The sequence below is a fragment of the Mustelus asterias genome, chromosome 6, assembly GCF_964213995.1.
Source record: "Mustelus asterias chromosome 6, sMusAst1.hap1.1, whole genome shotgun sequence".
Taxonomy (NCBI): Eukaryota; Metazoa; Chordata; class Chondrichthyes; order Carcharhiniformes; family Triakidae; genus Mustelus; species Mustelus asterias.
Genome location: NC_135806.1, coordinates 80,661,326 through 80,675,139, shown reverse-complemented (window position 1 = coordinate 80,675,139; position 13,814 = coordinate 80,661,326). Strand labels below are relative to the sequence as shown.

At 43.7% G+C, this 13,814-nt stretch overlaps 1 protein-coding gene across 1 annotated transcript in view; it reads left to right on the top strand.

Moving 5' to 3' along the window:
* The window catches only part of LOC144494954 (tumor necrosis factor alpha-induced protein 8), a 118,961-nt gene that overhangs the window by 66,380 nt on the left and 38,767 nt on the right, over positions 1-13,814 (top strand). The window contains exon 2 of the mRNA XM_078214612.1: positions 5,223-5,320. Within this exon, the coding sequence (XP_078070738.1) occupies position 5,320 (1 nt within the window). The 5' untranslated portion in view covers positions 5,223-5,319. The remainder of the gene's footprint in view (positions 1-5,222; positions 5,321-13,814) is intronic.

Sequence of the window (13,814 nt, the reverse complement as noted above, 5' to 3'; positions counted from 1 at the left end):
CCTTCCACACAGTGCAGAGTGCACTGGCGTAAATCAAACTGAAAATCAGTGGGCAGGGCCTATTCCTGCCCAGGAGGCTGACAGCATAGCGCTGAGCGGGCCACTGCGCATGCCAGCACCGAGATCGGTGCATGCGCAGAGACTCCTGTCTGCCAGCCCCCTGATCACTTGCCAGCTCAATCGCAGGCCAGCCCTGCGACCCCCACATTGCTGGCTGGCCTTGCGATTTTTTTTAACCCCCCCCATGGCCTAGTCGCTGCCTCCCACCCCCCGCACCATGTTAGGGCCCAGCCACAGCCCCCTCCTGCCCACAGACCCATCCCCCCCACAGTCCCATCCCCCCCACAGTCCCATCCCCCCCACAGTCCCATCCCCCCCACAGTCCCATCCCCCCCACAGTCCCATCCCCCCCACAGTCCCATCCCCCCCACAGTCCCATCCCCCCCACAGTCCCATCCCCTCAGTCTGCTCTGATCGCTGGCCTCCCTCCTTTCCTCACCAACCCTTTCTGCAAAGTGGCAGCAGGACCCCCGCACACCCACCCCCACCGATGGTCCCATCCCCCATATGCCTGGCCCCCTTGGCACTGCCCAATGCCCGATAGGCAGTTCCAAGGTGCTCCTTGGACATTTGCACTTTGCCCCTTGGTCAGTGCCAGGTGGCCCAGGCTAACAGTGCGGGGGTGTCGATGCTCAGGGGACACTCCCCCACCCCCCTTCTCCCCCGCCGCTCAACCCTCTGGCGGCCCTGATTGCCCCCCTTTCACCCTAGCGGGGTTAGGCTGCTAGCTCCCCAAAAGTGAGGAGCTACACTAAACCCCGCTGGAGTGAGCCACTCATGGCGGGGGAAGCGGAGGAGATGCTCGTGGAGACTTCATTCCTGGGCCCGCTAATCATATTTAAATTATAGTAAAATTCCTCCCTGCACGCCTATTTCTGGAGCGGAGCTGACAGTGCCAGAAATCTGACACCATGAGAGGTGCTCAGGGCCGGATGCCCAGCATGGATCGCGCTCATCCAGCTCCGCTGAAATATCCCAGCCTGTGGCGCTAATAAATTAGCACAGCGTGATGGGAGAGTTGGATGCCACAAATATCCTTAGAGGTCCTAAATAACATTCATAGCGTTAGGGATGTCACTGATGCTGGGTTTTCAAAGTGAGCTGAATACATTTAATTCACAGTTGTTAGCTGCTCACCATTTTAGTAATGGCTGCTGCAATAATGGTCAACCCAATATCCTTCATTGGACTGGAAGAGATTTCACCATACCTGTGCCCACCGTTAAGCACCTGCTGGCTGTGGTTATGCCCCTCTTGTCCTACAAGACAAGGCGAAATGTTTCAACGAGTGTGGTGCAATGCATTTGGACCAAGTTATTGTCATGGTTGAATGACTGGCAGTGTGTGCAAGCTGTGAGATTTGGTTGTGAGGCTTGTAACAGTGTTCAGTGTGGGAGGATAAGTGTGAGGTATGAGTCTAGATTGATGGAGTTTGTTGGTCAGTGAGTGATAGGACTGTGCTGCATTGAACAGTGTCAGAGGCTAGTGGTCCAGTGGTGGGATATGGTATTTGAAGATCAGTTCATTGACCTTGTCTGCTCGTGTGAGACCACTGAACCTTGTGCAGCACTGAATCCAGTCTCTTGGGGCTTTACTTCTGGCATTGACCGTAATGACTATCTGATCTCACTGTCTGGGGGGGGGGTTCCTGACCCCGGTTGATAGAACACATCGGTCCTACTTCAGTAGCTTCTCGACTCCGCCCTTCAGTGCCTTGTTGGAATATCTTGGAGCCCACTCTCTCCCATGTGATGTCATTATTATGTCTTTTCTTGGTCAACATGAGTTTCATAATGATTTCCACCACCTGTTCAGCCACAATGCCACCCCCCTTTATAAGGCACTGACTGACTTTAAGAATTGCAGGTGATCTTTAAGTGGTGCATGTCTCTCACAGTTTTGGGCATCTTGTTGTGTTATGCAGCTATTCGACAGCATGGTTACTGATGGCTGCATGTTGTAATAGTGTTAATTAGCAGGCAACATGAATTTGACCTGCTGCCTTCATCGCAAACAATATGTGCAGGTTAATCCTGCATCAGGGTTTTTGCCTCTGCATTCAGGACTATTAAATTTAGCCCACTTAATTTCTTGTCTTGTTTAGATCTGCTCAAACTTTTGAATCTTAATTCATTTATTATTAAGAGACCTCTAAAAAGGTGCTGGCAAAGAACCAATCTAGAATATCTGTAACAGAAGAAGCTAGTGTATTACCCACATTTTCTTATTGGGATATGGGCATTTTTCTGTTGGAAACACCTCCCTGAAACCTGTGGGATATTAACTTCTCTTTGAAATTTGTTCACTATGAAGAAGAATAAAAACCACCGATTTTGTAGGATTTAAGTACCGAATAAATAGTGAACTCACTGCTGTATTGCCCCTGAAGTCAAGATACCACATTGTGTTGCACAGAACTTAGGTGTTATACTTTATCATCAGCTCAATTGAAAGAAGTTCAAGTAGAATTTAACTTGGTTATTTATTCTCTTTCCACTGTATCCATGGTTTTGATTGACATTTTCACATTTTTAATTGATTAAATTTTTAGGTGCCCTCAGTCAGAATAGAAGTGAGACAGATAGGCCAGAATTGTATGTTGCTCAAGTGGGCACGCACCCATCCTGAAAATGTGTGAAATCAAGTGTAAAGATATTGGGCGCACGTCCTTATGTCATTGCGCAATTGTGCAATATTTTACTTGGCGGGCATGTTGGAAGCAGGCCTGCTGACAATTCAGGAGGCAGTTGAGCCCATTATTGGACCAATTGCAATTTTTATGTGGCCCATCTACTTTTACAGTTGGTAGGCGGGCCGAATGGCCAGACAGCCTTTACGTTTTAGCTGCAACCTCGCCAGGGTGGAATGAAATGTCAGGGCCGAAACAAAATTAACAGAGGTGTTTGGGAACTGAGATTTCTGTTGAATGTGCTGCCTAGACACAGTTTGCTGCATTTTTGATCGGGATTTAATTTGTACAGTTCTGCAGCTCCCTGAGACAGCTCTGCAGTGGCTGTACCCTTGAGGGAGCCCATTAGAAGCGTCAGCCCACATCCTCCCTTTTCTTACCACCCACCTGTTTCCCACCCTCTCCGATAGCACTGAGCCGTTCTCAGCATACGTTTCACACTAGCTATCCATTAATTAGCCAGCCAAAATGAAATTGTGTTCCAAGGCTGAATCAGCCCATAGAAAAGGGTATAACTTCTGAATAGGAATCTATTATTTCTTTAAACTGAGAGCTGTTGAGTCTGGCGAGGACAAAGCCAATTACTCAAGGGTATGAGTGCTAGCATTTGTGTTTTCAGAATTGAACAAGTTGGCCTTTTTTCTATTGTCGAAAAATAGTATTGTATTCACATGCTGTAATCAGGAACTTATCACTCAACAGTTTTAGCTAATGCCATTTAAATTACTAATTCTAATAAGTTTGAGTTATAAAAATGCAAGTTACAGTTCTGCTTTGAAACTAAAACAATAATAAAACAATTGATGAGATTGACATTTAGCAGGCACTGTTTAGCATCAAAAAATGTATTGTAGGATTTCCACATTTTAACTTGTTTTTCTTTATTGTTTCTGAATCCTCAAATAAAGGACTACATGCCTTGTGTATCACTACTTGGGAGACCTGCATAGTCTCGCCAATTGTGGTAGATATTGTTAGTATCTAGGAGCACCCTATCCAGGTGCACTGTGGTGATAAGTATTCATTCTGCTCCTGCAGCCCCAGCCATCCAGTCGCTTGTTGGAGTTAGTAATACCTGTGACTACCCAGCTGAGATCTTAAACTTCAGTCTTAATTAAAACCCCCTGGTACTTGACATGATGACTTGATGTTCTGTAACATCGGGCTCCTCCAATACTATTATCATGTTTGTTTAACACTTCCACTGCAATTTTACTTACAAATTCTTTCTTCAAACCACATGTGCTGACATCAATGTTCTAAAATGTATCATTTAGCCACAATTATCAGTGACATTTGCCAGTGCTTGTACTTTAAAAAAATATCATCGGTCTTATTTTGGTTTGCTGTAGTAAGGAGATTATTTTGTACAGTGTTCAGCATGTTTTTATTCAGCAAAAGACAAATGTTGCTTCTATTTTATGCTCCATGACGAGGGATGCATCTGTACTTGTAGATAAACACTCCTATCTGGTTCATGTTCATCTTCTACAAATGAACAGTCATTCTTAAGTCAAGCTTCGGTGAGGTTATGTTTGAGCTGGGGGTGGGGCAGGAATGTGTCAGAAGGACCATGTGCACCAAAACATAATGACATAACTGAGTAATCCTCTCTAATATTCATATGTGACACCCTTGTTATTGTTTCTCTTACTGCCACTCCGTCTACACACCGGCATTATTTTGGCACTGAGAACTCTAGCTTAGGCTTTATAGGTAAGTCATTCACTGAGCGAAGTTTTCCCCATTTGAACCATTCTCATATTTGCAAACAAATTATGTTTATTGATATCTGAGCTTCTCCAGCCTTTGGTAATTTTCTATACTAGTTGGGCTCATTATCAATGCATAAGTGTTGAAAAATTCTGGAATACAGTTTTACTAAACTGTGCAGATTAGTGGTTCTCAGGATGACATTTCTAACGTTTGCAATTCTACATAACTAGTGCAGACAATCAAATAGCTGTTTGAGGTAAGCAATAAAAGGAAATGATGTGGCCAGGTATTGCTGCATTCAAAAAATCTAGTTACTTCAATGAAACTGACTGACTGACTAGTTCTGATAGCTTCGATAGAATAAATATTTTGTTTTTTATTGCCCGTAATCTGATTTTATTGGCACTAACAAAAACACTCTTATTTGTGAGTTTAAGAGCAAAGTAAATTTTTTTCTGAACCAATTTCACTTCTTAGTATATATACTGCCTTTGTAATGGATCTACAATATATTCTGCCTATAATTTACAGCCACTGAAATGTACTGTATTTGTTGTCAATGTATTTTTCATTTAACTCAGTAATTCATATAGAAAATATGTGTTATTGCCATCTAGTGGTAAAGCATTTGGTGAACTGATTGCAGGCGGCTGTTTTGGTCTTTGATCTTTTAAAAATATTATCCAGTATAATATTGCATTAATATTATAATTAAAAATATTATCCAATATATCTATTTTGATATTTTGTCTTTCAGTCTTTGTCTACCTCACCATCACACGTAGATCAGCATTTGCATGTGAATCTTCAGTCACTCTGCAGCATTGTCGTCAGTACATCTGTGTAACCCAGACAGTAAGAAACTTTTCGTAATTTACTGATTTCATGTGTGTGTGCGGGCGCGTGTATGTGTCTGTGTCCGTGTGCATGAGTCTGTCCGTGTGTGTGCGTGAGTCTGTCCGTGTGTGTGCGTGAGTCTGTGTGATGTGTGTGTTTGTGGGTAAAAATCAAAGCTAATGCAAAAGTCCTTGCCTATTTCCTAGTTGTGGTTGTTGGGGCCGTTGCCTAGGTTATGGAAATTCTGAGCCTTTTGCACTGGCGCCTCAGTGCAACTTCTCAATTTTTTTGTGCTTCAGAAATTACAGTATCAAATTAATGAGGTATAATCTTGTAGCAGTTGACTTTGCTGTGTTTTACAATATCACCTAATATGTACACTCAAAGCAACTTTGAATCTTGTGTCTTCTTTGAACCTCCTTGTCTTCTCTCCTGAAGGAGTCACTTGTGTTGACGTATGATTCTCTGGATGGTGGTGAGCCTCCAACACCTAGGACATGTGAGGCTGGTCAGTGAAGGTCAGCTGGATACTTAACCATGTGGAGGGGATCAGAGATGAGCCTGATCCTGTTCTCACCACGTGTACTGTTGGATACAAACCTGGATCTTTTTATTTCCCCCTCGTTAAATCAGAGACCATGGGCCCAATTTTACCATCAGGTTGCACCCATTTTCGGCACGAAATCCACACCGGTTCCCCCTTTACCAAGGCCCAAAAGTGGCCGGAATCAGGCCTGTGCCTGAAACGGGCGTGACAGCCATTTAAATGCATTTGTATGCATTTAAATTGACTTAATGGGCTGCACGTCCAACCTTACCAGCACTTCCCCCTTTACCATCACTTCCCCCTTTACCATCACGTTCGTCCATCCAGAATCGGCATGAAACAGACATGCTCTACCCGATTCGGGTGCTCCAGATAGTGAGGGGCTAAGTGCCGAGCGTCCGACGGCTCTCTGCTTGAGATCGGTGGGGGGGTGAAGGTGGGTCCAATAGCTCTTTGCTTGAGATCGGTGGGGAAGGAGAAGGGGGGTCCACTGCCACTCTGCCTGAGATGAGTGAGGGGGAAGGGGGCGTCCGCTGCCACTCTGCCTGAGATCAGTGAGATGGGGGGATGGGGGTGGAGCGGTTAAGGGGGTCAGTAATGTTGTGGGGGTGGGTCAATGTCTGTCGGGGCAAGAGGGAGGCATTATCTGGCCCGGGAGCCGCATTCTATCATTTTCTTTTCTGCGCATGCGCAGTTGGAGGTGCCGATTGGAGCTGCAGGGTTTTGGGCGCGTTAAGCCCCGCCCACAGGCTTTTTTCAGGCAGAGTGCGTATGGGAGTGCCGGGGAACAGGTCTAAAAGTCGGATCTGAAACACTCCCAGATTCAAGTCCGTCCAGCACTTAGAATCAAAATGGTAAAATAGGGCCCCATGAGACTAAATTAGGATTGCATTTGCTTGAGGGCAGAACCAACACAGATCATTGACCAAATGTAGGACTTTCTAGTCGGACTTCATAGCAATTCGGGTTTTTTGCCCACTGAGCCATTGATGAAAACTCTGAGTAACTAAAAGATGCATGCAATAATCTTACTTAACCCAGGGAAGCAATGATAAATCTCTGTGGCTATGTTCCATCATGAAGGGAACTTATTAGGATTGCATTCAATGTTCTTTTAAATAATGATGTGGAGATGCCGGCGTTGGACTGGGGTAAACACAGTAAGAAGTTTAACAACACCAGGTTAAAGTCCAACAGGTTTATTTGGTAGCAAAAGCCACACAAGCTTTCGGAGCTCTAAGCCCCTTCTTCAGGTGAGTGGGAATTCTGTTCACAAAGGTGAACATTGTGAACAGAATTCCCACTCACCTGAAGAAGGGGCTTAGAGCTCCGAAAGCTTGTGTGGCTTTTGCTACCAAATAAACCTGTTGGACTTTAACCTGGTGTTGTTAAACTTCTTACTGCTTTTAAATAATAGCAGCTTGATTTTAATGTGAATTAAACATTGTATACTTACCTTAGAAAAATTATTGATACCTCAAGATTGAGTTCTAGTCAGCATGGGCAGGGTCAAATTCTCACTGGACAATTTGTTAAATCCTTTTTATGATTTTGAAAATCCCTCATGTAAGTAACTGCTGCTGGTGAAGACATTTTGTTCAAAACAATTTTATTGCACATGGCACAGTTAGGGCATTTGCCTCTGCTTCTCAATATAGTATCTGGCTTTCCTTGGGTTCAGAGTCTCACCGAGGTCTCCTGTCTGCTCATTGTTCTTGTTGACCATCCTTCCCATCCCTCAACTTTCCCTGAGTGAAACATGACGATTTCACTGATATTCTCACAGCACGATCTAGGGTGACAAAAAGGATGGAGCCATAGTGTTACACCAAACCCCTTGTATGGATGGAGGACAAGCAAGGAACATCAGGCAGCCATCCAGAAAAAGAGGCAGACTGCGAATTTCTGGAGCTATTACAGGCACAGATTGAGGAAAGGGCACTGGGAGTAAAAATGTAACAATAATATTGTGTACGGACTGAGTGAGAGGAGATATTAATAAAACATCAATTGTCTATTATGTCTCTCAATTAATTAAAACTCGGGGTTCAAATACTGAATTCAGTTCTTGTGCCAACTAATGATGTATTCTCCCTAAGGCCAGTTACATTATACAGTTTGCATAAATGTGAGGTATTGTGGTTTCACGTAGAAGTGAACTGTGGTGTAGTTCAAGTGTATATTCTCTGAAGCTTATTAAATAGGGTCCATGGAGATATCTCATGTATGTAGAGGCTCACACCTGCTGCAGTCGAACCACACCCCTGTAAAATCTCGCTTAATCCTTCTCAGGTGACAACACTTTAAAATTAGTTTGTCATGCTTTTCACCGTCAGTGAACCAGTGGCTTGTGAGTCATGTGAGTTGGCACGTGTGTTCAAAATTTAACTTTTACTCATTTCAATCAGTGTTTCCTTGCCTCCCTCAATAAAATCACTTCTTGTCACCTCCATTTGTGGTTGTAAATTTGAAGATATTTCAGTTGTTCCTCAAACCTCTGACACTAGTGGTCAATCTAGTTGCTCTTATCTTCATAGGCTCCAGAACCAGAATATCACCCTTCGTGAGCAACACTTGATATAATATGGCAACCAGAGTACTGTGGTTGGGCTTGATGGGCTGAAATTAATGGCCAGAGCAGTCACCCCTTCCAACAACTAGAAAGCTGCAGTTATTTCTGGAAGCCCTGGCAGATGGGAGTCTTTCTAGTTCTCATACCTTTAAAGGTGAAGATCCAGCCTCTAAGAGCTGCTGCCCAAGAGGCTTTTCAGTTCCAGCAGCGACACAAGGGGTAGTGGCCATTTTTGGGATTGCAGAAGGCCCAGAGCAGCAGCTATGAAGGAGGTGCTGAAAGACAGGTGGGCTGATTCCTGTTCAAAGCATTGAGGATTTGTACCCTGACTGGCTCTCCAGTGCTCAACTCTCACGATGATTTGACAGTCTTGTCAAAATGAACTTTGGCTTTCTGCCTTTTCATCTTGATTTTTTTCACTCATACCTGTTACTACGTTTAGTTTCAGAAGCTTTTTTACGAATGAAAGAGTAGTTTGGGTGCAATGTGACATTGGTCTTTGGACTGGACTACTTTCTATGCCTTCATTTGTTGTGTCACTCTACTTGAGGAGCCTTGTGTACATCTATGCCAAATTTGCTCGATTTCTTCATGAATAGTAATACAGTGTGGAACCTGTGGCTGAAAGCTTTTTGCAACATGTGCTGCACTGTATGGCTGGAAAACCTGCCATTGCCGTCAGCGGACTCAACGCCACTTTTCCTGTCCGCCATCGGCCTTTGCCAATTTGCAGGAAAACTCTCACCCAAAGACTAAGAGGAGGACGAACCCTCTGTGTCAAATTTTAGGAAGTTGAGGGTCATATCAAATTGAAAGAATCATAGAATCCCACAGTGCAGAAGGAGGCCATTTGGCCCATCGAGTCTGCACCGACCACAATCCCATCCAGGCATTTACCCTAGCTAGTCCCCCTGACACTCGGGGGCAATTTAGCATGGCCAATCCACCTAATCTGCACATCTTTGGAATGTGGGAGGAAACTGGAGCACCCGGAAGTAACCCATGCAGACATGGGGAGAATGTTCAAACTCCACACAGACGGTGACCCAAGCCAGGAATCGAACCTGGGTCCCTGGTGCTGTTAGGCAGCAATGCTAACCATTGTGCCACTGTGCCACCCCATTGCATACAATGTTGCAAAGATGAGTGGTAGGCCAGAAAATTGGGAACATTTTAGAAACCAGTAAAGGGTAATTTAAAAAAAATGAGGGAGTAAATAAATAAACTAGCAAACAAAAAGCTGAAACAGGTATTAAGAACCTCAAACTATGTAGCTGCAGTAGTCATTAAACCGTTATTGGATGAGACTGAGGAATTAATAATGGGAAACAAAGAAATGACAGAGACCCTAATGCAAATATTGTGTATCAGTCTGCACAATACAACACATCAGAAGCATCCCAATAATTAGTGATGGAAGGCTACCAGCAGCCCTGACTAAGCAGCAAAGTGCTTATCAGTATTCAATTTAAGATCCGTCAGGGCCAATGTGCTCCATACCTCATTACAACCTTGTTTCAAACATGGACAAAAGAGTTGAATGCCAGAAGTGAGGTCAGAGGTACTGCCCTTGACATCAAGGCAGCATTTGACCAAGTGTGGCATCCAGGAGCCTTTGCAAAACTGGAGGCAATGGGAAGCAAGGGAAAACCTCTCCACTGGTTGGAGTCATACCTGGCACAAAGGAAAATGGTTGTTGTTATTGGAGGCCAATCATCTCAAGTCCAGGACATCACTGCAGGAGTTCCTCAGGGTGGTCTAGGTCCAATCATCTTCAGTTGCTTCATCAATGATGCCCCTCCATCGTAAGGTCAAAGTGTGATGTTCACTGATGATTGCAGTTTTCAGTACCATTCCCAACTCCTCAGATATTGAAGCAATCCATGCCCACGTGCAACAAAACCTGGACAATATCCAGGCTTGGGCTTGTAAGTGGAAAGTGACATTTGTGTCACATAAGTGCCAGGCAATGACAATCTCAAACAAGAAAGAATCTAACCATTGCCCTATTACATCAAAGACATTACCATCACTGAATCCTCAAATATCAGCATCCTGGGGTGGTACCATTAACCAGAAACTGAACTGAACCAGCCATATAAACACTGGCCATGAAAGCAGGTCAGAAGCTGGGAATTCTTTGGTGATTTACTCATTTCCCAATTACCCAAATGCTGTCCACTATCTACAAGGCATAAGACGGAATACTCTTCGCTTGGCTGGTTGATTGCAGCTCCAGCAATACTCAAGAAGATCAACATCATTCAGGACAAATGGAACTCCATTCAATATCTTAAACATTCTCTCCCTCCACCACTGACACACAGTGGCAAATGGGTATGCCATCTACAAGATTCACTGTAACAATTCGCCATGGTTCTTTCTACAGCATCTTCCAAATATGTAACAGTGCATAAAAGTGTATAATAATTTTAAGGCTATCTATAATTTTAACAATATATTTTTTTCTGTATACTTGTCTCATTAAGACAATACGGGTGGCACAGTGGTTAGCACTGCTACCTCATGGCACCAAGAACCCAGATTTAATTCTGGCCTCGGTAACTGCCTGTGTGGTGTTTGCATGCGTGTGTGGGTTTCCTCTGGGTACTCCCTTTTCCTCTCACACTCCAAAGATGTGTGGCTTAGGTCGATTGGCCATGCTCGATTACCCCTTAGTGACAGGGAGATTAGCAGGGTAAATATGTGGGGCTACAGGGATAAGGCCTGGGTAGGATTGTTGCCGGTGCAGGCTTGATGGGCCAATTGGCCTCTTTCTGCACTGTAGGGATTCTAAGATGGTATGATTAGCATTCTCCTGCTTTAATAAGTTCATGATGTGGAGATTTAGCCTCCAGTATTTGCTACCAAATAAACCTGTTGGACTTTAACCTGGTGTTGTGAGACTTCTTACTGTTAATAAGTTCATACAGAAGACCCATTTTGCTCTCTAACAAATAATCCAGTTCTAATTTCTTACCCCCTTATTTGGAGAATGTTTTTTCTTTTGACATTTTAGAGCATTTATAACATTTATTAGAAAGCCTGCTAAATTATGGAAGATATAGCTCAGGAAGCTGTCTTGATTCAGTGTACCAGTATTTTTTTTAAAGTTACCAGAAGTAATGCACGTTTCATTTTTAACAGAATCCAGAAACTAATTGTTATAAAACAAAAGCTGGTATCTATGTTTGTATTAGTTTTGATAGACCTCAGAATAACTGATTTATTACTTATACCTGTATCCACTTTACAATATTTAGCTTTGAATTGCTGACATTCCAGAAGTTAATTGAAATATAGCTTGTCAAAGTCCAACTGCTGCTTCGAAAACATTCAGTAAAAGCCCCTAAGAGATCACATTTCTGGAAGTCACATCAGATTTACTGCTCCAATGGGGTAAAGGTATTAAAAATGTTCATTGGGCAAGATGCTGGCCCTTATAATCAACAATAGAATTTTATTCTGGTTTGTTTTGACGCCATGGCCTTAGCTATGGAAAGGTTTACTAGTCGAGATCAGCTGTGTGGAACGTTTAGCTGTGAGGAATGTGTTGCCAGCAGCCAACTACGGGTGGGTGTCACAATTTCAATCTACCTGGAGATTTATGATGTTTAGGAACCTGTAGTTATTTACTTCAGAACAGGCAAATCTATTGCCAAATAGCTGTTCTACGGCATTTTATGTTTCATAAACTCGACAGAATTATTTTCTCAAAATGCTGAATACTAGAAATAAGGGGCTTTTAAAAAGTGCTTTAATGTCAATGCATGAATTCTAAGCTGCAAGTAATGGATAGGCACCATGTAGGGAGCATTGTTTACAAAGTATAATTTACTGCAAATTGAGTGATTGAAGAATGTTTTCCTGTCAGTCTACAGAGTCCTGTCTTGGCTTGTTTAGCTGAATATAAAAATAATTATATTGATAATTTAACTAAAGGTGTCTTTCTGCTTTGGGATACACATCAAACAATTTGCAAGGGTGAAAACGCTAGTTCTTAGGCAACTTTCTAGTCCTATTTAATTAAGCTAACACTGGTCAGTTTCACCACTAATTTTCTTGGATCTATTTGGCAACATTCCCAAAGGTAGCTTTACATTTTTGAAATCTTTAAAACAACAAAACCTAATACTGTGTAATCTAACTCTGTAATGTTGTTTGTGCTGTTGGAATTATTAACTAGATTTAGGACAAAAGCAAAATGACTGTGGGTGTTGGAAAGCTCAAATAAAAACAGAAAATACATTAAATATTCTGAAGGTCTGGCAGCATTGTTCAGAGAGAAACATTAGGGGGAATTTCCCATTTTGCACAGTGTTGTGATGGACGTGAGAAACATTATTCCCGCCAACCGCAATGGTGGGTTTTCACGTGATACCAAATGCTGCAGAGCTTATTATTTGTGCACGCAAGGTAAACACACCGTACCATTGGTAGTTGGCCTCTGATCCGCCTGTCATGCCATGACCTCACACTGCCTCAGATCAAGTGCCATATTTAAAATGCAACTGCGTCCACCAGAACTGCTGCACAGCAAGGAGATGACCCCAAAATCAACAAAGACTACTGCCTCCCTGGATTGCTTGTTGGATGTCTGCCAAAATGGCCTCCACCATTACTCTGGCTGTAGGTCAACCAACTTCAGCACTCTGGCTTGGGAGGCGGTGGCAACAGCAGTCAGTGCCCACTTGCAACGAGGAGATTGGCACCCAATGCAAGAAGAGGATGGCTGATCTCATCCCTGTCATCAGGGTTAGTCCATCATGTCATTACTCTTAACTCACGGACTCACCAGCCCATCATGCATTCACATTGATCTCATACATTGCCAGCTTAAGAGGCTGTTCACTCTCATACATACTTTCATGTCTTCGTTCACCTCATATCCTCTTGAGCTCACGTCCTCATCCCATCCATCACTCCACTCAGCGCACACACATGCCAGGTATCCTTATCATCTGCCTTGGCATGTGTCCTGCTCATGCTCTTCCCGTCTGTCTTTATGCAGGACAAGCTCGCACACAACAACAGGTCCCAGACCGGGAATGGAGTGGCCGACATTAGGGTCCTCACTCTCTTTGAAGAACATGCCATCATGTTGGCAGGGGAGGACGTTGACTGTGCCACTGGCGACAGGGAAGTGGGCGGAGCACAACCAAGTGAGGATCCTGCACCAGCTTATCCTATAGAAAGCGACACTGAATACTTTGTCCTCTTTTCAAGTCATTTGCTACGCACTCATTTTTTCTACTCTCGTTCATAGGTACATTGGGAAAATGCCCTTGGAGGCCCAAAAGCCTGCCCCTCAGCTCCAGGTCTGAGGACACCTTAGATGAGGAAGTTGAAATAAGCAGCTTTGAAGATCCATCACAGTGCTCCCCCACACCCTC